At 41.5% G+C, this 25,373-nt stretch overlaps 1 protein-coding gene across 6 annotated transcripts in view; it reads right to left on the reverse strand.

Annotated features, from left to right (window-relative positions):
• Positions 1–25,373, reverse strand: part of cast (calpastatin) — a 123,849-nt gene that overhangs the window by 56,847 nt on the left and 41,629 nt on the right. For 5 of the 6 annotated variants that reach the window (XM_078396465.1, XM_078396466.1, XM_078396468.1 and 2 more), the window contains exons 4-10: positions 21,445–21,498; positions 18,737–18,862; positions 14,773–14,856; positions 9,798–9,899; positions 6,496–6,585; positions 3,471–3,566; positions 2,197–2,259 (exon numbers count right to left, since the gene is read on the reverse strand). In XM_078396465.1, coding sequence (XP_078252591.1) covers positions 2,197–2,259; positions 3,471–3,566; positions 6,496–6,585; positions 9,798–9,899; positions 14,773–14,856; positions 18,737–18,862; positions 21,445–21,498 — 615 coding nt within the window. The remainder of the gene's footprint in view (positions 1–2,196; positions 2,260–3,470; positions 3,567–6,495; positions 6,586–9,797; positions 9,900–14,772; positions 14,857–18,736; positions 18,863–21,444; positions 21,499–25,373) is intronic. The other variant, XM_078396469.1, reaches the window with a different exon arrangement.

Genomic DNA, 25,373 nt, shown 5'->3' on the forward strand with positions numbered 1-25,373 from the left:
TTATGACATTCTCTGCCAATGATGGTAAAATGAAGCCATATTTTGCCATGATAAGTAAAAGTGAATTCGGGCAAATAGAGCCAACAAGCCGTGTGACAAAGGTGAGGCTTTTACCTTCAGTCACCAACATTAAGATAGGAGTCATACCTGCTGCTTTAGAGAGGGTGGCTCTGCAGAGTGGGAAATTGCAGCTGAACATTTTGAAATTGGTGCTTGAGAGCTCTGGACAAAGTCTGCTGATAGAGACTCAAGGACATCACCCTCTGTCATAGTCGGTGTCGACGGCAAATAAATTCAGTTAAACACCTCAACAGATATTTCATTAACACAGCCGCAAAGGACATTAAATTATCATTTCAAACACAAACTTTCAAAATCGTTGGCAATAATTTCCATAATATCTTTCACTCCCTCTAGGTTTTCACACAAAAGTTACTCCATGAAAATGTTGGGGATGTGACCTTGGTGAGCCCTACTCCTGGAACACCAACGATGTTTCTCTCACCATTCATACTCCTAGCACATTCACCCAAAGCTACACTATCTACATTTGTTTTAAAAAAGCTGCTATTAATGAGAATCACAATCGGGAATGGTAACCCATGCCCCAATATGTAGTATGAGTCACAGCCTGTACTTTAGCCCATCATTGTAAATAAGATAGCATATAATTTAACCAGAGCAAATTTAATCGATACATTTGCAATATCTGGATACTACAACATGAAAAGTGTTATATATTTACTATTTAAAAAGCATCTCGCATTCCAGTGGTTTAAAAAATGCACATGAGAGTATTCTGGGGAGAAGTGATGGTTTTCTATTCACAAATCCAACGTTCCCAAGTTAATAGTTGGTTCTTCTCCTCTCATTCTCATCATCAACACAATGATGGAAGTCAAAATAATCAATATTTTGGCTTTCCCATTTCATATTATGTGGCCACTCCACACTTAGAAACTGCCCAGAATCTCACTACTGTTCCTAATTCTGGTACCAGATGAAACAGAAGTTATCACACATTAATAGCGTGCCTCGGCAACAGTCTGTCTCGTACCTTCCTTCTTTGTTGTTTTTTTTAATATGCGTTAAATGTATGTTTTAGTATTCTTTAGCTTGTTTTATGTGGGGTGTGGGGGTTGGGGGAAACTTTTTTTAATCTCTTATCTCGGCGGAGATGCGATTGTTTTCGGTATTGTATCTCCGTCCGCACTGCAGCCAGCCTAACATCGTGGAGTTGGCGGCCTCTGCTGGAGACCGACTTCGGAAGCTCCGCGGGAGCCTGCGGGACTTATCATCCTGGAGCTTGCAATCTTTTTGCCAGGGATCGACCTTGGAGCTCCAACTGCGGGAGCCTGCAGACTTTAACATTGTGACGCTCGCGGTCCCTGGTTAGAGACCGACTTCGGGAGCTCCAAGCCGCAGGAGCTTCGACCGCCTCGACGCGGGAGGGAGGGAGATGGGGGTGAGGCAGGGGGAGGAGGGGAGGGAGGATGGGGAAGGGGGCAAGGGGAGGGGGTAGAGAGGGAGGGATGGGAGGGGGGATGGGTAGGGAGGGAGGGGAGGGGGTAGGATGAGGAGGGAGGGAGGGTGGGAGTGGGGAGGATGGGGATGGGGAGGGAGGGAGGTAGGGAGAGAGGAAGGAAAAGGGGGGAAGGGGGGGCGAGGGGAGGGGGGAAGGGGGGCGAGGGGAGGGGGCAAGGGGGAGGGAGGGGGAGAGAGTGGAGGAGGGAGTGGGAGGAAGAGGGTAGGGGGAGTGGGATATGAGAGTGTGCTGCACCAATGCAGGAGTGGTTTGGGCCTAAGGGGTCCACTTGGTCTGGTAGTTAAATAAATGCAAAGAAAGCGTTCTGGCCCAGGAAGGTTGCTGGAAATGAGGTTTTATGCGAAGCGAAGTAAACCTTTCTCAATCTTACATTTCTTACACTCGAATTGGTTGTTTCCCTTCATCTTTTCTTCAATACTAAGATAGATGTCATATACACAATGCACCAGTGTGGAAATTTACAATACTGGAATACCACAAGTAATTCTTATCCTGGCACAAACTTTTATGGAGTGCTTTTCACAAATCATCTTTAGGATATTTAAAATACATAAATAAATAGATGCCATTAATTCTTCAAGATGTCCTTAAAGAATTTTATGAAGGGATTCAATAGATGCTCCAAGAGAAAGAAAAAAAAGCTGCTTGACCTTCTTTGTGGTCTTTGGTTTAGCTCCTGGACCAGTCGAGGAAGATGCTGGTTTATCTTTATTCTGTTGCAAAACAAAAAATATCCTTTAGAATTTTCTTAAGTTTATTCGATTTAAGAACCAAAATCATCTGATAAATGGAATAAACAAGGAAATCTTTTTTGAGAGAGCAATAGAGTAATTCAGCTCAGAAATAGTTCCTTCATCCCACCACATTTATGCTAGTCTTCAAATACCCATCTATAGCAATCCCATTTATTTGAACTGGGCCTCATAGATTTCGACCCTTTGGTGATTGAAGGGCTAGTTTAAATACTTCTTAAATGTTGTAATCTGTGAATTCACCATTGCCTATGATAACCACTCTCTTCCTCAGATCCCCTCCAAATCTCTTGCCTCTTAAACCTGTGCCCTCTAGTCATTGCCACCAATGCTAATGGGAAAACATCTATATACTAAAACTCTCGTTTGTTTGTTTGTTTGTTTGTTTGTTTGTTTGTTCCTGAACTGCAGCTAAAACGGTGCACGATAGAGCGACAATTTTTGGCCCACCTGACTCACCGTCGTCCCTTTGGTGCTAATGGAAGAAGTTTTATTGAAATTGGTGTTATATTTTTTAAGTTATTCACACTTTGAGGTTTAAATCTATCTCCTAGGAAGGATGGGAGGGAGGGAAGGGCGGGAGGGGTGAAGGAGGATAAGGGGGGATGGGATGGGGGGGAGGGGATGGGGGACGGGGATGGGGGACGGGGTGGGGGGGAGTGGGTGGGGGGGAGTGGGTGGGGGGGAGTGGGTGGGGGGGAGTGGGTGGGGAGGAGTGGGTGGGGGGGGAGTGGGTGGGGGGGGAGTGGGTGGGGGGAGGGGGATGGGGAGGAGAGGGTGCTGCACCAATGCAAGAGAGGTTTGGGCCCAACAGGTCCACTTGGTCTAGTTTCTCACTATTTATCCTGTTCTAGCTCCTCATAATTTGCATACCTCATTCTGATTTTGAGAATTGCAGAATAAATTATTTTATTCAATTCTGGAGTTCCAATCTGAAATGCTCTGCCTGATGTGGTGGTGGAAGCAGAAACGCTCACGATATTCAAAGGTTAGATAGATTAGATTATTGTCATATGCACCAGTAAATCGAACTGTAATGGTATTATTGTGTACTAGAATAAACGGTGGAGTATTTTAACATTAGACAGTAATATAATTCATTTTACAGCTTTGCTAATACAGTGTTAATGCAACAAATATCAACTGATCTCAAAATATTTGCTTGTCTAAACCTGAGGATCAGGCTGTTCTTTAAATCGGTAATCAGGCGGTATTGTGCTTTCATGCTCTCCCAGTCGTTCACCTTTCTCATTAGTTACACCTGATTCCTGAAATCATGAAAAATAAACAGTCAAATGAAAGTTTGCACATATATTAAAATTCATTGCAACTCTGAAATGATTATGAAAATGAAATCAACAAATGCCTTAAAACCTTTTCAGTTGTTTATCTTTCCTTCTCCTGTGTGAAACTATTTGTGACAGCACTCCTCTACATTGTTGATTGTGCATCTTTTCTTTTCACTTTCACGGCCTGTAGGAGCCTTTCAAGCACCAGATGATTTGCTTTCTCCTCTGCAAATTGGATGATGCCAAGTAAACCTACTTCTATTCTAATCTACTCGACTGTAGTATTCAACCTACAATGGTTTACTTTTGGTGTTTGCACAGGCTCACACCTTGCTTCTTTTCATCAAACGACTATTCTCCTCACCATCACCAGCTATCTATATACTAAAACTCTAGTTTGTTTGTTTGTTTGTTCCTGAACTACAGCTAAAACGGCACACGATAGCGCAACAATTTTAGGCCCACCTTACTCACCGTCATCCCTTTGGTGCTAATGGAAGAAGTTTCATTGAAATCGATGTTATATTTTTTAAGTTATTCACATTTTAAAGTTTAAATCTAACTCCTAGGGAGGGAGGGGGAGGGAAGGAGGATAAGAGGGGTTGAGGAGGATGGAGGGGGAGGGGAAGGGGGAGGGGAAGCAGGAGGAGGGAGAGAGGGAGTGGATGAGGGAGGGAGGGAGTGGAGGAGGGAGGGGGAGGGGAGGAGGGAGGGGGAGGGGAGGAGGGAGGGGGAGGGGAGGGGGAGAGGGAGGGGAGGGGGAGAGGGTGGGGAGGGGGAGAGGGAGAGGGAGGGGAGGGGGAGAGGGAGAGGGAGGGGAGGGGGAGGGGAGGGGAGGGGGAGGGGGAGGGGAGGGGAGGGGAGGGGGAGAGGGAGGGGAGGGGGAGAGGGAGGGGAGGGGGAGGGGAGGGGGAGAGGGAGAGGGAGGGGAGGGGGAGAGGGAGGGGAGGGGGAGAGGGAGGGGAGGGGGAGAGGGAGGGAGGAGAGGGTGTTGCATCAATGCAGGACCAACGGGTCCAGGTGGTCCAGTCACTTACTAACAATGCAAGTTTCCACAAACGCTGACAACACTCATTTCTGGCTCAGCAATGCCTCCCTTGACCGTTTCACAGCTCCTTTATTGGCAGATAATTTGTCTGATTAATGGAACTTAGCTCCTATCCAATTTTACTATTCCCATCCGTGTCTCTTCTAAATTCCTCCCTATTAACTACACTTCTCTTGCTGGCATCTGGTTAAAACTAAATTTAACCAGATGCCAAGAGGAGTTGAGTATAGGAGCAAAGAGGTCCTTCTACAGTTGTACCGGGCCCTGGTGAGACCGCACCTGGAGTACTGTGTGCAGTTTTGGTCTCCAAATTTGAGGAAGGATATTCTTGCTATTGAGGGCGTGCAGCGTAGGTTCACTAGGTTGATTCCCGGAATGGCGGGACTGTCGTATGTTGAAAGGCTGGAGCAATTAGGCTTGTATACACTGGAATTTAGAAGGATGAGGGGGGATCTTATTGAAACATATAAGATAATTAGGGGATTGGACACATTAGAGGCAGGAAACATGTTCCCAATGTTGGGGGAGTCCAGAACAAGGGGCCACAGTTTAAGAATAAGGGGTAGGCCATTTAGAACGGAGATGAGGAAGAACTTTTTCAGTCAGAGAGTGGTGAAGGTGTGGAATTCTCTGCCTCAGAAGGCAGTGGAGGCCAGTTCGTTGGATGCTTTCAAGAGAGAGCTGGATAGAGCTCTTAAGGATAGCAGAGTGAGGGGGTATGGGGAGAAGGCAGGAACGGGGTACTGATTGAGAGTGATCAGCCATGATCGCATTGAATGGCGGTGCTGGCTCGAAGGGCTGAATGGCCTACTCCTGCACCTATTGTCTATTGTCTAAATCTGGCAGCTGTGGTATGACGCTTGAATCTGAAGTGAGCTTGAGGTCAAATATATTAGCACTAAAACTGCCTCAAATCTTATTTCCAAGACAGATGCTACTCCATCTCCACATCCACTAACTGGTTTCCTTTTTGTTGACACTTGACATTAAAATTTCATCGGCCCCGAGATATCACATTCCTATTGTGACACCTCATACATTTCCAAATCAACTGTTCCACCCTCAGCAAATCTTTTATCCCCACAGATAGGAAGCTCTGGAATTCTCACACTAAAACTCTTCTATCTTGCCTTTAATATCTGCCACACTGGTCATGCTTTTGGCCTTCAATGATACTTTGTGGTTTGTCATCAAATTTAGCAACTGGGTAACCTCTCTGGCTGTTTTATTATGGTATGGCTGTGATATAAATGTGACGGTTGTGTTAACAGCATCACACCAGCCACTCCAAAACAGACTGGTTCCCACAAAACCAGAGTGGAAGTGAATCATCTTCAATCCTTAGGGAAAGTGCAGAGTAACATCAATGTTTGCTGTTGTTGATGAGACTCAGAGAAGCCACACAAATGGATCAATTTCACAAATGGACCATGAGAGATTGGAACATTTTCACATGAAATTGATCAATTTGTGTGGCAAGAAAGAGACCAACTAAATATATAACAGAATTCATATTGAAAGACCACGTCGGGCAGCACAGTGGCGCAGCGGAAGAGTTGCTGCCTTACAACACCAGAGACTGGGTTCCATCCTGACTACGGGTGCTGTCTGTACGGAGTTTGTACGTTCTCCCCGTGACCTGCGTGAGTTTTCTCCGGGTGCTCCTGTTTCCTCCAACACTCCTAGGCGTAGGTATGTAGGTTAATTGACTTCAGTAAGCAAATGGTAAATTGTCCCTAGTGTGTGTAGGATAGTGTTAATGTGCAAGGATCGCTGGTTGACGCGGACTCGGTGGGCCGAAGGACCTGTTTTCGCGCTACATCTCTAAAAAAAGTAACTGGAGAAGATCTTCATTCATACCGTCACTTTTGGACCAGTATATTTCGGAGTTGAATTGACAGGTGCCTCAGATGGAAGGGTTCCCGCAAGTAGATCAAATGGGTCTTCATCCTTTTAAAATAAGAAGTCATTTTTCAAGAGATGATCAAGCTCAATGGAACATATTCTGACAGCAGCAAAACATACTACTGCGAACCTCAGCAGCTGCAGCTGTAAATTGCTCAGTGTGCCTCTCCTGGAGGACAGCTTCATCTTTGAAAGGATGGTAATTATGATGGGAGTCTCTAAAATGTGTTCTTCTATCTCTCCATGTTCTGGAGATGCTTAAGTTCCTTTAGGGTATTTCCAGTCCCATGCTTTTCTAAAGGACAGTCAGTGGCTAACATCGAGTAGAAACATGATTCTAGAGCCTGGTTCATCCATAAAGTAGAATCCTCTGTTCAACTCTTGGACCATTTCTGTGCACATCTGGGTGGCTACAGTGGCAGCATTGTATGACCCCCTGCAGCTACACCAACCTGTCCAGTAATATTTCAACAGGTACATGGACAGGAAATATTTAGTGAGATATGGGCCAAATGCAAGCAGGTGTGACTAGTGTAGATGTGGCATCTTGGGCAGCATAGGCAACCTGGGCCAAAAGGCCTGTTTCTGTGCTGTGCGGCTCTACAACATTAATATCAGTCATGATAGAATAGGTAGCCCTGTTAATCAGAAGCTCTTCTGGCAAATTATGTTACCAGAAGAATGTCGGGACACAAACCTATAACAAAATACAGAATCATAACAAGCCGTATCATGCTTGATCCAGTGCATGCCTTAAATACATCCCCAAACTATTCCCACATCAACCCTCATCCCTTACAGGAATGCCCTCCCAAAGACTTGAAGACATCACTGACATGAACGCAGGAAGCACAGGTAGACAGGAGGTGCTGAAATCTGAAGCCACAAGTAATGTCCTGTAGAAAGTCAGAGAGGGGAAAGGAATAATCGTTGTTTTGGGTCAAAACCCTGCATCTGGACGAAGAGTGCAGAGGGAGGATAGCCGTTCTAAAGAGAAAGGTCGTGGGGGAGTGAGAAGGTGGACCAGTGAGTCATTGATTGACTGAGGAGAGGTGAAGGGTGACAAGCAGATCAAGCCAGGTAGGGAAGGGGTAGTGGTGCAGTTAGTAGAATGAACAGATAGACGATAGATGGAGAGAGACATGAAAAAGGCTGATAGGAGCGGGTGATGGGAGGAGTGAGTGAGTGAGTGAGTGAATGAAGGTGCAGATATTTAGGCAGGTGATCAGCAGGAACACAATATCTAAAAGTAATAATGTGGACCATTAAGATAGAGGCCAATGGCAGAAGTAACCAGGCTAAATGGAGGGGAGGAGGAAGTCAATTGGGGAAATATGTGAGTGGTAGGTGATTGGAATCAGGAGAGTGAGGGTGTGAAAAGGGTTGATAGGTGGTCGGAGGGAAGGTGACAAAATGGGAGGAAGTTAGTAGTACTTGAAATTGGAAAATGCAATCTTACGGAACGTGGGAAATGGTGGGGAGATTGGCTGGTGATGAAACTTGCAGAAATGATGAAAGATGATACTGTATGCTGGATGCAGAGGCTGGTAGGATGAAAGGAAAAGACGATGGGAACTCTCTCTGTTCTGTTTGGAAGGAGGTAGGACGAGAGCAGAATTCCCTGAAATGGAGGAAATGCAAGCGAAGGCTCCACTAACAGTGGAAGTGAAGCCACATTTCCTGAAAAAAGGCATTTCAGACGTCCTGGAACAGAAGGCTTTATCTTGAGAGCAGATGCGCAACAACAAAGACATTGTGAGGAAGTGATGGCACCCTTATATGAGACAGAGTGGGAAGAGGTGTAGCTTAGGTAGCAGGCGGAATTAGTGGAAGTTATAGTAAATGTCAGGAGTTAGATTTTCTCCCGAGGTGGAGATAGAAAGATCTAGAAAAGGGTCAGAAGTGGTCCAAATGAATCTGACAGCAGAGTGCAAGTTAGTAGCAAAGATGATAAAACTGATGTGTTTTCTCCAGGTTCAGGAAACAGCGCCTATGCAATTGTTGGTGTAATGGAGAAACAACTGGGGAATAGTACTAGAGTTGGCCAGGTCTACATACCCAACACAAACACAGGTGTAACAAGGGCTTGTGCACCCACAATACAGGTTTGTTTTGCAAGGAGAGAAACAAGATCAGCCAGGTGGCTGAGCGAGTTAGTGGAGAGGAAATGGTTGGATCTATATTGCAGACAAAAGTGGAGTACTTCTGATGGGGTGTAGAGGTGTACAAAGACTGGACATCCATAGAGAGGGTGAGGTGGTGGGGAACAGGGAATCGGTAGTAGTTAAATGGTGGAGGTCATGCGAGGTGTCTCGGATGTAGGTGTGAAGGGACAGGACAAGGGAAGACAGGATAGAGTAAAGGTACAAAGAAATAGGTTCAGTGGGGGCAAGAACAGGCAGAAACACAGGCCTACCAGGGCAGCTTGTTTTGTGGATCTTGAATAAGAAATCGAAGCAGGAAGTGCAGGGGTGGGATACCATCAGGTTATAGGATGTGCTCACTACTACTGAGTTAATGAGATCTCTGACACTGCAAGAGACAGTGGCCTGGTGTTCATTCGTCTTTTAAAATAATTTGAAATTAAAAATGCACGCATCTTTTGTGAAATAGGTAAAAACATTTAAATAAAGAATAAGGCAACCCACTTTCCTTTTCTATGTAGATTAATGACTGCACTGACCTCAAAATAAAATCGATCTGGCCCCTCGTCGCATGTTGGTAATTACTCAACCCCAAAGGCACTGACAAATCTACCGGATGAACACGAGGGTAGATGCATCTGCATCTAGCCTTTGTCATGTTCTATAGTTCCACATTACCTTGAGGTGCAGAAAATGCACTGACCCATGGGGAACACCTTGCCAAATTTTTGCTTCCAAATCCCCAGCGGAAAAACAAGAACATTTCCGGTCAACCAATCATGGATTGGCGTGGCATCGACAGCAGATCAGCAGCTGGACATTATGCACCTACATTGGTTCACACATGGGACATATGTCTCGTACGCTCTATCACTGACTTTAGTTATCTTCAGTATTTCTAGAAATTGTTATTTCTTGATTTTTTTTTTTTATACTAAAAAATTTGTTTTTGAACAATTCATCTGCCACTTTGCCTCCTCCACACTTCACAAATAAGTCACTTCAGGATGCCAGAAGAGAATATGACAAGCTGCTATGTCAATTCAAGTCTTTTCTTTCAAACAGCACTCCTATTCATAGACTTGGCTTTTCATGACAATCTTCGATGCATACCTTTGCTGCAGGCCCAGTGTGTTTAGGAATTGGAGCATCTGGCCCTTGTGATGGAAACGGGTCCATGAGTTGTTCCATGGCACTCAACATTGGTTTGCCATCCTTTTAAAGATAAAACAGATATATTTCACTATTTAACTAAAATGTGCTGACACACACATAAAGCTTCTTGTGTTGAAATGCCATGTGGTGCAGTCAGTTTTAGCTAAACATCTGATTTTGAGCTTGATTTATAAGCACTGGGTGGTGCAGCTCATTATGCATCTAGAGAGCATGACTCAGGGTTCAGCCCTTGTTCATATTACAGTTCTCTTTCTACCAGCATGGGGCCCAGCTATGCCTGCCTCTTTGTAGGGTACGCCGAACAATCACTGTTCCAGGCGTACACTGCCTCTATCCCCAAACTCTACCTCCATTACTTTGACGATTGCATAAGTGCTACCTCCTGCACCCATGCAGAACTCACTGACTTCATCAACTTCACGGCTAATTTCCATCCTGCACTCAAATTCACTTGGACCATCTCCAACATCTCCCTACCATTTCTAGATCTCACCGTCTCCATCACAGGAGACAGACTATTGACTGACATCAATTACAAACCACTGACTCCCGTAGCTATGTAGACTACACTTCTTCCTACCCTGCTTCCTGTAAAGACTCTATCCCCTACTCCCAATTCCTCCATCTGCGCCGCATCTGCACCCAGGATGAGGTTTTCCATACCAGATCATCTGAGATGTCCTCATTCTTTAGGAAACAGGGTTCCCCTCTTCCATTATAGATGAGGCTCATACTAGGGTCTCCTTGATATCCCGCAGCTCCGCTCTTGCTCCCCCTCCCCCCATTCGTAACAAGGACAGAGTCCCCCTTGTCCCCACCTTCCACCCCATCAACCGTCACATTCAGCATATAATCTTCCAACATTTTCGCCACCTCCAACGTGATCCCACTACTGGCCACATCTTCCCGTCTCCACCCCTTTCTGTTTTCCACAGAGACTGTTCCCTCCGCAACTCCATGGTCAACTCATCTCTTCCCACCTAAACCATCCCCTCCCCAGGTACTTTCCCCTGCATTTGCAGGAGATGCAACACCTATCCCTTTACCTCCCCCCTCGACTGCATCCAAGGACCCAAATAGTCTTTTCAGGTGAGGCAGAGGTTCACTTGCACCTCCTCCAGCCTCATCTACTATATCCAGGTGTCAACTCCTGTACATCGGCGAGACCAAGCGCAGGCTCGGGGATCGTTTTGTTGAACAACTCCGGTCAGTCCGCCTTAACCTACCTGATCTCCCGGTTGCTCAGCACTTTACCTCCCCCTCCCATTCCCAATCTGACCTGGATCTCCTCCATTGTCAGAGTGAGGCCCAGCACAAATTGGAGGAACAGCACCTCATACTTTGCTTGGGTAGCTTACACCCCAGCGGTATGAACATTGACTTCTTTAACTTCAAATAGCCCTTGCATTCCCTCTCTCGCCTTCCCCTCCCCTTTCCAGTTCTCCCACCAGTCATACTGTCTCCGCCAACATTCTATCTCTGTCCCGCCCACTCCCCAGACATCAGTCTGTAGAAGGGTCTCGACCCAAAATGTCACCCATTCCTTCTCTCCAGAGATGCTGCCTGAGTTACTCCAGCATTCTGTGTCTACCTTCGAGTTAAACCAGCATCTGCAGTTCTTTCCTACACACCTGCTAAGAATAGTTTGGTATTATCCATACTCATGCAGCTAAAGAAAGCATCTCTCCAGATAAACACTGACATGATGAGAAATTATTTTACAGAACTAAGTACTTCCATAACAGGAAACACCAGATAGCATTGAGCACAACTGCAGTGTTATATACATAATGTATAAAAACAGTGAAATGCAAAGCACCGTTTTGATTCACTTTATCTGTGTTGTTTTCCAAGTGATGCTCCTGCATAAAATTAAAAAATAATTTCATTATATAAGTGAAGTTATGTGGCACCACGCTGGAAACCCTTTCTATTTTTAATGTGGGAAATGATCAGTGTGGTCTTGTTTTTAGATATTGGATGGGATAATTGGTCTTAGAATTAGCAGTCAAATGCTTTATTGCATCATCTTTCCAGGAATCAGTGTGGAATCCTGAAATTTCACCTTTTCGTTTTTCAAAACTGCCAAGATAAAGCAGCAATGGGCACCTCAGCATCATCCACATTTGTTATGAAACCTGAATTTCAAAATACATGTACATGTTCTTGAATATCACATTTGATGGAAAGCATGTTTATCACATCATTGATGGAAAGAATTTCTTTAAATGACAATTTGAACATATTTGGAAAGGACCATACTGTTATTTGAAATTACAAATTATACCCATCTGAAATTATTAGTAAAATAATTTACTAATATGAATTATGACAGGCTACCCCCTTATAGTACAATCCAGTTTAAAATTTATGCTTTGCAGTTTTCAAGTATATTAAATTTCTTTTGTCTTTTGTCTCTTAAAAGCACGAGGTGGGGACATATTTTCACTGTTTTAATATACTGTATTTCAAATTTCTCTTCCGGCCATTTATTGAATGAATGAAAGGATTTAATTATTCCCCTAAATTAACACATTTTCATTTAAAAAATAGCAGCAACATTCAAAATATGACTGTACTGTATTACATGGTGTGCTGCAGATAATGCCTCCAAGTGTAGATAAAAGTTTGCTCATTCACTAATAATCCTCCTCTGGTGGTATTCACTCACTTTCAATTTCTGATACTTTTATTAGAGGTGCAATTATTGCTTTCTTCTGCTCAATGCTTGCACTTTCAAATGATTGGACAATGGTTGCTTTTAGGATGCTTATCTGTTCTTCAACCATGTGGGTTACTTCACTTACCTTCTTCAGTCTGAAGAAGGGTCTCGACCCGAAACGTCACCCATTCCTTCTCTCCCGAGATGCTGCCTGACCTGCTGAGTTACTCCAGCATTTTGTGAATAAATCGATTTGTACCAGCATCTGCAGTTATTTTCTTATACTTCACTTACAATCTGACTTTTCATATCTCTTATTATCTTCATTATATCTTCCAAATGCTTCTGAACAAGGGGCCACAGTTTAAGAATAAGGGGTAGGCCATTTAGAACTGAGATGAGGAAAAACTTCTTCAGTCAGAGTTGTGAATCTGTGGAATTCTCTGCCTCAGAAGGCAATGGGGGCCAATTCTCTGAATGCATTCAAGAGAGAGCTGGATAGAGCTCTTAAGGATAGCGGAGTCAGGGGGTATGGGGAGAAGGCAGGAACGGGGTACTGATTGAGAATGATCAGCCATGATCACATTGAATGGCGGTGCTGGCTCGAAGGGCCGAATGGCCTCCTCCTGCACCTATTGTCTATTGTCTATTGAAGTAAATCCTCTTTGAAAGGCAGGTAGTTGGCATTTTCTGCACCAGTCCTGCAGGATTGTTTAGTTTTCTGAGGAATTAGAGCAAGACTGGACAGTGACAAGTCCATAACTGCCCTTTTTGGCTGCACAGATTCAGTGGATAACAGCAAAAACAGCTAGGTGTTCCAACTCTCTGGAAAAATGCCTTCATAGTGTCTAATTGATTACTTTAAAAAAAATGTAATTTCTCCTAATCCCATCTGTAAATTAATCAATCATGCACCACAGTAAAATGCCATAGGGTCCATTTTGCTTGGTCCAATTCTTTAAATAAGAAATGTAGTTTGACTCATTTGTGTGCTTGTTCCCCATGCTCTCATTTAAAACAAATAATTGAATCAGCCTTTCAGGCAATGCATTTCAGACATCATAAATTGCACATAAAGACAATGATCTTCCTCTTTTCTATGATCCCTAATTGATTAAATTAAACCTGTGAACACATAACTGACCCAACTGTTTGCAGAAACAGTTTCATCTCATTTACACTTTCAATCTCTTCAATGTTTTGAACACATTCAATATTTCTGTATTTTATTAATTTATCAAATCTTTTTGAAAATATTGGTGCTTTATCTGAAAATAACAATTCTTATCTTTTTTTCAAACATACAGTAGCTCCCACATAGTAACAATTTCACATTTGCCACTAACCAATCCACCGAAAGACAAATTTAAGGTCATATTAATCTTAGATTATTTAACACAGCATTGGACATTATGTGTTATGCTGTGAAACACACAGCAAGATTAGCTTTTCTGGTGTAATCTGAATCAAAAGATTGCAATTTTGGATGTAAAAACATTAAAAAAACACAATTGTTGCATTCAAATAGGCAGATCACAAATTGCTTCTGATAATTCTCGAATCAAAACAATGACCAACATGCATTCTCCAAATCACCAGTGTCTACCTTTTGAATGAAAATACTGTGCCAGCAGATCAAACAGTATTGAACTGTACAGTAATGATTTCTGTTTTATAAATTACCATCAGATTGGATACTCCCATAAGGTTTTCAGTTCAATGCACCAGATGACAGCTTCCTGAAAGCTCAATTCCATCACAGCGGGTAAGTTATTTCAAAATTTCCCTTCCTCATACACAGACCAAATTGACATTGTACCTTTGGACATTGTACAATTGTACCTAATAAACCTTTGCAAATCTGCAAAGTGCACAGATCATTTTCAAAAATCTCCAGGCCATACAAATCTGTAGGATCACATAAATAGCTAAATAATGCAATGTTGTAATTCCCATTTTATTGTACAAAGACATTAGCCACAAAGAGTGTAAGAAAATAACTGCAGATGCTGGTACAAATTGAAGGTATTTAGTCACAAAATGCTGGAGTAATTCACAAAGAGTGAATTCAGAAACAGGCTTCAAGTAATTGAGCTGTAAGCTGACGTTCCTCAATGGATATTGTTCAACTGACTTTGCTGAAAACCTAGTTTGGGAGAATTACTTTTCTCTTAAACCTTTAAATTTGCTTAAGCCTGTTATTTAATCCTATTACAGTACACTGAACATTAGTAATAAAATCATTTGTACCTGAATCTTTGAGTCATTGTTTTTGTGAAGAGAAGTGCCTGTCAATTTTGCTGGATGTGTTCTGTCTTGATTTTCCTTTGTGTCCTTTGAAAATTGAGAATTTATTTTTCAAAATTTAGATTATACCCCGAGGACAGAATCAGACAGCACAAAAGACCATGTGGCCCATCATGCACACGCTAACTTGTTGTCTGAGCTCCCTGATTAGTCCCTCCTTCCTATGCTTTCTTGCATGGTGGTATTTTTGAGTGGGATTTTGACACAAAAATATTACTTATTGGGAAAATAGCATATCGCAGAATGGATTAATTTATTCCTTTCAATCACTCCATGCCTCCGATTAGTCATGTTAGGATACCAATTCTTCCTGTTGGGTAATCAAATCTCATGAACACATATCATCATTTCTCACATTGCCTTTTTTTTTCTGTAATTTATATAAAGGTGCCAAATAATTTTGAAAGAGGGAAGCAAGTTTTCCTTGCATTACCACATAATTCAACTCCACTCATAAGTTCATTAGTGATAGGAGCAGAATTAGGCCATTCAGTCCATGGTCCGCTATTCAATCATGGCTGATCTATCTTCCCCTCTTAACCCCATTCTCCTGCCTTCTCCCCATAACCCGACACTCGCACTAGTCAAGAATCTGTTTATCTCTGCCTTAAAAATATCCATTGACTTGGCCTCCACAGCCTTCTATGGCAATGAATTCCACAGATTCACCACCCTCTGACTAAAGAAATTCCTCCTCATCTCCTTCCTAAAGGAACATCCTTTTATTCTGAGGCTATGACTTCTGGTCCAAGACTCTCTCACTAGTGGAAACATCCTCTCCACATCCACTCTATCCAGGCCTCATGCTATTTCAAGCTTAAAATGACAAAGGAACTGAACTCTCACAATTTCATTACCAACTAATGTGGAGTCCTTGTGCAAGGAATCACGCTATAGTCAAGTATGCCACATGAATCACCTGAGGTTAGGACTGTAATATCATTTCTCAGTAAAGCACATAATGCAGTTACATCAAATTGGCATGAATTACCTTCTCCATTTCAAATAGTCTGGGAGATTGAACCTCCATTCCAGAGATTGCTCTCCTAACCAAAATCTAGAGTGGCAAAAAAGCCAATCCCACAAAGACGTTCATGCTGACAACAATTTTGGATCCTAAGGAAATCTCTCAAACCATTCCATTCCTTGAGTGAGAAAGCATGGTGCATTGGTGAATTAAGATAATTCTGTTTCCAGGACCATCAGGGAGATCTTGTAAACAGCAAACATGCATTCATAGAACATAGAACAGTACAACACAATGATGCCAAGACCAACTCTCATCTGCCTGAACATAATCCATATCCTTCCATTCCCTACATATCCATGTGCTTATCCAAAAGTCTTCACCACCGATCCACCGTTCCAGGCCCTCACCATCGTCAATGTAAAACAAAATATGCCCTGCACATCTCCTTTAAACTTTGCCTGGCTCACCTTATAGCTATGCCCTCAAGTATTTGACATTTCCATCCTTGGAAAAATGTTCTGACTGTCCACCCTGTCGATGCCTTTCAGAATTTTATATACTTATACCAGGTCTCTTCGCAACCACCGGCATTCCAGAGAAAATAATCGAAGTCTGTCCAACCTCTCCCTGCAGTTTATACCCCCTAATCCAGGCATCATTCTGCTAAACCTCCTCTGCACCCATTCTAAAGCATCTGCATTGGGGCAACCAGAGCTACACACAATACTCCAAGTGTTTCCTAACCAAAATTCCTATAAAGCAGCATCACGACTTCCTGACCCCTATAGTTTTATATCTTACTGCATTTCCCATGACTCAGGATATCCCCAGCTTTCCACCGCAAAATACAAGAGAATATTGTAGTGATTTGCAAAGATAAGGCGCTGTAAAAAGCATTGAAATGTACAATCAGATTTTCTGTTCGTGTGATGTCATTTGATGCTTGAATTATTTATTATCCCAAACACCAGCAACAATACTGTTGCATTTTGAAAATTATCATATCATATCATATATATACAGCCGGAAACAGGCCTTTTCGGCCCACCAAGTCCGTGCCGCCCAGTGATCCCCGTACATTAACACTATCCTACACCCACTAGGGACAATTTTTACATTTACCCAGCCAATTAACCTACATACCTGTACGTCTTTGGAGTGTGGGAGGAAACCGAAGATCTCGGAGAAAACCCACGCAGGTCACGGGGAGAACGTACAAACTCCTTACAGTGCAGCACCCGTAGTCAGGATCGAACCTGAGTCTCCGGCGCTGCATTCGCTGTAAAGCAGCAACTCTACCGCTGCGCTACTGTGCCGCCAGAGGGCTACCTGTCAGAGGGTCTTTAATATCGTGAGGTGGGAGGCAGAATCGCAGTTTAATATCTCATTCAAATAACACGACTTCTGACAGTACAGAAACCCCTCAGTATTGCACTCAAATCCTATATTGAGTGTGCACTCAACTCTGTGATGTGGGATTTAAATCCGCACATTTTCCTATTTGGAGCAAAGATTGCTACAGCTAAACTAAATAAGCGTGTGATCATTTCAAGCAGACACTGCATGCTCATAATAGGAAGAAAATGAGCGTGTTTAATGTCTTCATTTATCTGAGGTTCTAAGATTGTTTCCCGAGGTATAGAGGTTATACTGAATTCAGCAAACATGACACAACTTTTGGGGCTTGCCTTGCTAGATATCAGAGTCGGAGCAATAATTTGACTAATAATGAGTTGAGCTGAGTCACAAATCTAATTGCCAAATGTTCATAAAGCATCTTGCTGTGTTGTGACAAAGACTGGGGAAGTTTGCAGGTTTGAGCAATTGATTACCAAAATAGAGAGGTTCTGCCAACTGCCAAGTGCACCAAATGACATGATACATACCAATCATGGTAACACGATATACTACTTGTTTTCTTACATCAATTCTATATTACTGCTATATGAAAGTTTGCAATCTGTGAAGGTAGTGGATCACATGACAGAATCAACAGGGCACAAGGGGTACCTTGTTTTTGCAAGGAATCTGTTTTAGGCGCATGTTACAGTCAATTGAGCACATCTGGAGATACGTAGGAAAATAACTGCAGATGCTGGTACAAATCGAAGGTATCACAAAATGCTGGAGAGAGGGAATGGGTGACTTTTCGGGTCGAGACCCTTCTTCAGACTGACCCTTCTTCAGACTCTCTCTCCTAGATGCTGCCTGGCCTGCTGAGCCACTCAAGCATTTTGTGATACAACTGGAGATACAATCAGTGCAGATCCCAGAGTCATATCCGAGTGTTTCCATCTATCCCTGGCAAAAGTCTCACACATGTTTGCTCCGCAAACAATAATTAGTCATTGGTTAATATATGCATCTGCGGTAAACTGCCTGATCTAACTGACATCTCCCCCAGCAGTGTTGAAGATGGTAATGGCAAAGTCTTCAGGAATAACTACAACCATGAGGATTGATCTAACTTCAAATAAAAATAGAAAGTGCCGGGGAAACTCAGCAGATCAGGCAGCATCTGCGGAGACAAAAAAAAAAGAGTTGAGATTTTCAGGTCAATTACCTTGATTTAGAATGTCATTAATCTGAAATGTAAAGTCAGATTGTCTCTCCATAAATGCTGCCTGACCTGTTGAGTATCTCCAGTGTTTTCATTTATTTCAGAATTTCAGCAACTGCAATATTTTGTATCTCATTGTACCAGCATATGTTTCTCTTCACTTTCATTCCTCTCCTTATTTCTAATCTTCGTCAGATAGATCAGTTGGAAATGGAGCATTAAGTCAGCTATTTATTTTCCTATTTTGAATATGGTGATATGGAAAATGCCATCTATACATTTTGCTGAACTATTAAGGGATATAGTCTACATTCCTAAAGTTATCTTTTCAAAGCATTACATTTCAATTTCTAACTCTTGACTTGGATGTAAATTACCAGTGTTGATGTTTTGCTCAGCATCTGACCCATTTTGGTCTGACAAGTAGCTGTGGTTTGTGGCTGCTGCTGCTTCACCCCACCTGCTGCACCAGGTAAGACCGAAGAACCAGATGTAGTCTTATGCTAAAGAAAAGATTCCAAACTTAAACAATTGACATCATAAAATAAAATCACAAATAACAAAAGTGTACCTTTCTGGTAAAATGTATAAAATGGCTTGGAACTTGTTTTGGATGGTGGCAAGAAACAAGACAAATCATTGATCTACTTGATATTTATTCATTGATTTTTTTCTTTTAAGGAATCTGAGTGTTACTGGCCAGGACAGCATTTATTACCTATTTCTTACTTCCTTGAGGAGGTGGTGGTGAGCTGCCTTCTTGAACTACTGCAGTCCTACAGGTGAAGGTAAACACACCATGCTGTTTAGTGGAGAGCCTCAGGAGTCAAACCACACAATAGTAAAGGACTGCTAGCATATTTCCAACCATCATGCCCATTGGTCTTGGAGGTCATGGGTTTAAGAAGTCCATCAAAACAGCCAAGGAGATTGACTGCAGCCATTATCCTCATCTCCACAATTAAAAAGTGAGTGTAACCATTGGATCATTTTCTGCATGTTCTCACCCGGGGTTGTATATTAATCAGACACACTAACCCCATTTTTATCCAACACTGGATAAGATGTGATTCAGATGTGCAGTAAAAATAACTAACCACTGCACTCAACCTTTATGTGTCGAACTGCCTTTATTTCACATTGCAGCTTAATGACCAAGCTGGAGAAAAACACATACAATAAAGCTGTTGGACCATGTTAGGTTTAAACTCAACTAATTCTCAGATTTTGAGGTGCAAGTATACAACTTAAATTATATTAGTAATGGTTTTTTTCCTTATATATTTGGAAAACTCTTTAAATTAAAGCATTCAAATTTACAATTAACAACAAAACTCCTGAAAGCATAAGAGGCAAATACCACCAATTCCATCTCACCAAATTCCCACTCTGATCATATTTGCAACTTCACACATTGATAAATTGACATTTTATTCTTGGATCACAGAAAGTATTAGTCTCATTCACCAAGAAGGACATGGAGGACAGTGGGATCAGTGAAAGGAAGACTCATATGCTGGGAGAGTTTGTGAGCAGAAAGGAAACGGTGTTGGGTCACTTGAAAAGCGCTAAGGTGGATAAATCTCCCGGGCCTGATGGGATCTAATAAGGTTATTGAGAGAAGAAAGAGAAGAGATTGAGGGGCCTTGACAAAGATCTTAGTATCCTTTCCCTACCATGTTGGGAATGGAGAGATTTAGATCAAAGGAGGCAAAGGAGATTAGGTGAATCTGATGTCATGTTCCACAGGTATATTTGGGCTGAAGGAGGGTTCCTCTGCTCTCCTGGTCTATATTCTATATATTTAATGCTGTGTTTAAAACCGCCTCTCGGTATGGTGAATGAGATCCCAATTTTGGCAAGTTTACTCAGAGTTGGTCTGGTGGATTTGTGCAGCACTCTGCCTTTGAATACAGGAGAGATATGCCTGATTTGTTAAATCATGCTCAGTTTGAGCCTCCAATATTATTTAAAGTTGGTCCTGTGAGTGAACAATGGCAGTCATGATTCGAAGTAACATGGTGAAAATCATGCCAAAAATGACATTTAGACATTGCACTACTGTTTATCAAAGTTAGATCAGCTGGCACATCTTGTGTCTGTCCATGGCATTAATGAATTCAGCAATGAGCTGGCAAAATTGATCATAAAGAATATTAATTTTGCATACGTTTGGGTGTTGTACAAATGAATTTCTCAACCAAATTGTCCAGCACTTTGGTAAATAGCCAGAAATAGCAAAATGTGATGTAAGCTTTAAGTTTCAATAAGCCATCAGTGCATTCTTTATAACCATTTTGTTAGATTGCAATAATTATCAGTGGTCGAATCATGTGAAACAAGTTTATTTTAGCTGGCTGAATACCAGCAGCATCTATTTTGGCATAACGTTTATCCTTACAAAAAAAATACATTAAGATGTATATATAGGTATAAATTTACTGAAGATGTAATGCAGCATATTGATATCATCACTGGAAGAATTACTTTATTAAACGGAAAATTAACATGTATTAGATCTGGTCAAAATAAAAGTGTTGCTAATCCCTAATATGCAACAAACAATGTGCAAATTAAATCATTCTACTAGTCCCCTTTCTTCTCGAGCCATCATTAAAGGCAGTATGTCAAAAGTGGACATTTCCTGTCCAGTCACAGTTGTTCCAATTTTGGCAAGCCATCATTAACATTGGTGCTAGTACATTACATTGGGGAAGCAAACTGATGTTATTTTAAAAAAACCGATATTAATCTCTTTAAAGGGAGCAGAGAAGGCGATAGCTTGAGTGGATTTCAGGTTAGGTATTCATTACCTGTGCAGGTGTGGGAAAAATGCAGTTGCAAATTTATTTCTGTATTTTCAGTTATTGTGACCAGCAGGGAACTGAAGTGCACATAATTATAGTGTCAAAGAATATGTTGCCTGTAAGATCTCCTAAATGACAACTTCCCACCCTGCTTCTTTCATGTGTGGTTTTTACTACAGGAAAGGACTCTGAATAGATCTTCTAACATAGTTTTATATCATGGGTGATGCAACAATAGTAATTATGCATGTGCAATGCATATTTCTGAATGTTCTTACCTTGCTTGAGTCTGTAGACTTTTGCGTTGCTGCTGATCCTGGCTTTACTGATGACTAGAATGGAGAAAATTGGAATGTTAGCTGTAAAAATCTGAAAGATTTATAATTTGGTGCTTGTGCTTGGCAGAGGGGCCAATCATATGAAACTACCATACGCAAAATTATAACTAAATATCTTTAAGTCAGAATCCCACCTAAATGTAACAGAAGGTGCTTGCCCCTATTGAATGTAGGAAATGTAAAATGGATTATAATGTGTATGATGCTAATATGTCCAGGTTGTCCAGCAACATGAGATGATTAATCCGCTTTCTTTCACATCCATCTTGGCAATCACTCACCACAATTTCATTCCCTATTTCATCAATTCAATTTTTCCCTGTTACCTATTTGCACCTCTTGCCCTCAAAAAACAGAATTTGCTGGACCACAAGGCATTTTCGCGACTTGGAAAGGGCACCAATTGTGATTTCCTTGACTAATTAAATTAAAGGACTGAGGAATAATCAGAAGAGGGACTGAGAAGAGAAGGCAAATGGCATGTCAAATTAGGTGCACAGTGGGGCAAAAAAACCCAAAAGAAATAAAGGCTGGATTAAGAGCAAGGAAAAAGAAACAAAAGAAAAACATAATAAAATTGAGGTCTATAATTTTGCATCTTTTAAATTATCATAAGCTTCTTATTTAACCGTTCATTTTACAAGAAAGGGATGTTGAGTACACCAACTTCATGAAAATTTCAGGAAGATAAAGATTGGGCAAAATGCTTTCACAAAGCCAAGGAAGAGCAACACCATTTGGCTGCCTACTTATGATAATTCACATCAGATGGTTGGTTTATTAAGGGAGTGTATCATTTGATTTTTAGCAAATTCTGAGCCCAAAATTTAATTTAAATATTTGGCATTCAACTCATTAACCTTAATATGCAGTGTAGATGCTATCTATTATTAAATATTGAAAGACAGAAAGGATAAAAATGCAGGTAAATTGTGGAGGGAGAAGCAGTGATGATTTAAGAGATATGGTGAAATCCCAAAGATTTGAATAATGAATAATTCATTTGCTCACGGTAGTTGGCATCCGCTTTTTGCTTTCACCATAATTCATCGATGTTTGTGGGTTGCAGGGGCTACAGCGGGGTTGGGTGTGTTATTTATTTAGTGTTGGTCCTCATCCTGGTTCATGACGCAACCTTTTGCTCCAATCTTCCAATTCCATTTTATTTTATTTCTCTCTTCTGATATTTGCTTCTAGCACTCTATTCTCAATATATATTTTTTATTCCTTTTGACATGATCAGTTGAGTGTGCAAGTAAAGATTCATGGATGGGCTAGCTAACTTCAAACACAGGTGTCCTGCTTAAACCAAGCACAAAACAGGGCAAATATACTGAATAAGATGATGTAGATAATAAATCAGTCAAGGCAAATATAGAGTGGTCTGATTGGATTGTGTAGTAGTGCTGTCTCTGGAAAGCTTGCTGACAAGGTGGGGCATCATGTTTTTGGTCACAAGATTATAATAATCAAACACAATTGTAACAAGTCCTGGCTGGAGTGAAATCAATGGTTAATAAAGGATTGGGGGTGGTTCTGTGACATTCTTAGGTGTGTCAAATATCAATGTGATAGGGAGAAATGCTGGGAGAGTCAAAATGAGCTCCATGTAAAGAATTGGTGAGGTCAAGCTGGGCTGGGTTGTTGATGGTGATGTAGCGAACCATGAGTCAAGTGTAGAAACTGTAAGCAAGCTGGTGAAACTATGCAATTGCAGAAAATGCACACCACCAACAGTTTTACGTTGTGTAATCATTCCTAACATGATCTTACATTGCCACTCTTATACAAGAGGATTGGCTAGACGTAAACTAAATTTCTCTCTTAACTGCAAAACCATCTGAAAGATTACAACATAGAATTTCTTAGTGATTTTTAAAAATGTCATCCATGCAGTAACGAATGTAGAAGCACGTTACGAGTCACAGGCTGCTCACATTATAAATTAAGTATTTTACCAACATGTCTGGACAATAGAAAGTCAGCCTCAACAACATACCACATCCGAGTCATCATCACAACAATCTATAATCATATGGGTGATGTGCCTCCTGCAGTTCAACCTGATAAATTCTGGTGGGAATACCAAATACAAAGTTTTGTAGGTGGGCAGATCCTTTACACTAAAATTAAAATGCAACATTTACAAATGCTTAAGTACTCGAATAACCTTTCTCCTGAACTGAAAGCCTTGCAATTGAAATGAGTAAGAAAGCATACAATAATTTTTCCTACCTTTTAAGGCTGATAAGATGGCTTCTTTTCAAAACAATTAACCACATACTCTGGAGGATGGTGGAGAAACTTTATATTGTACCACAATTCACTTTTTTTCTCTCAAAAAATCGACTTATTTTCCAATCCCTATCTGCAGCATTAACCTCCGTACGCTTGTGAGTGTAACTAGAGCTCTGCACTTCCAGATTCCAAGTGCACGCCCTGCCTGAACATGTGCATGCAGAGCCCTCTGACTGAACACATCATGTAACTTTGTTGATGCTTGGCACAGCAACATTTCCTCCTCTTCCACCCATTGTCACACAACACCTTCTCAAGTTGGGTGTTGTGGTTCATGTCCATGAGCTTATGAAGATTGTGTAAAATTTATATCCCGCTTTAAAAAAAGCAAGGGATCTTAAAGGTTTGGACTATCATTCTCTTATGTCGAAGACATAAAAAGTTGTCCAAAACTAAATTAAGGCTAATTCCATTTTTTAACTTCTCCTGTGTTCCTCTGCCCCATTAGGAAGGGTTCATTTGGTAATTATCGTTTGGGATGTAGCTAGATATTTATTCTGTGCTTTGCTGGAGGAAAGCTGATACATGCAAGAGTAATTTGTTCCCAAGTCTGGTCTGGTTCTGGTTGATTACTGCACAAATACCTCATAAGTGGTTATCTCGTGCAGGTCAGAGTGAGTAGAGGAGTGATTACATTTTGAAGTGGGCCTTTCTGATCAAGTTGTGGAGATCTAGTTGCTCAATCCCCTTTTTAAATGACTGAACATCGGGAGCGTGTGTGTTGGGTGGTAACATATTCCAGTCAAAGCCAAGTATATTTCTTCACCTCATAACACATGCTCAAGGTTAGGCGAATGGGTTTTTCACTCGCTTCTGGAAATTGCAAGATTTTTTTCATTAGCTCTCAAGATTTTGAACATGACCAGACATGTGATAGATACGTAAAAGCAGCAAACGTAAGAGTAAAAACAAAGGACAAAAAGTGCTGGAAATACTCAGCGTCAGGTTGCATCTGTGGGAAGATGAAACATTTCAGGTCAAAATCCCTTCCTCAGAAATAGAAAGGACACAAAGAAGAATTAGGGAGGGAGATGTCTCTGACAGGGGAAAGCTGGGGTGACCATGAGGAGAAGATTATCTGGTCAATGAGTGAATGGGTGCAATTCTAAAATGAGAATATAGATAAAAGACCAAAAGAGTAATTTCTATTATCGTAACAGAGATTTCAACATATGGATATAAACATAATAAATCACTGTTGGTGATTGTTCACACTGACCAATGTAGTTTCACAAGATTACCTCCACAAAAGGTGTAAAGTGATTCACTGTGGCAGAAGTCAGTTGAACCACACCCTACCCTGAACAGTCTGTAGTCAACTTTGCTGCTTCAGAGACTTCTGGAGGAATGCAGCTAATCGAGTTTGTCAGGGTCAATTTTATCAACAATTAAAGGGAATTAAAATTCAATATATCTACTGCTCCTCATAATGGGATACTGAAGCTTAAAAACAACTTTTCAGATTCTTCAGACGAAGACATTGAAAATCGTCAATTTTGCCTAGTTGTCATCTTCCAGAGCCAATTGACTGAGAACTCGGCAGAATTGGACTAGCAATCTGAAAAGTGTTG

The sequence above is a fragment of the Rhinoraja longicauda genome, chromosome 3 (assembly GCF_053455715.1).
Source record: "Rhinoraja longicauda isolate Sanriku21f chromosome 3, sRhiLon1.1, whole genome shotgun sequence".
Classification (NCBI taxonomy): domain Eukaryota; kingdom Metazoa; phylum Chordata; class Chondrichthyes; order Rajiformes; family Arhynchobatidae; genus Rhinoraja; species Rhinoraja longicauda.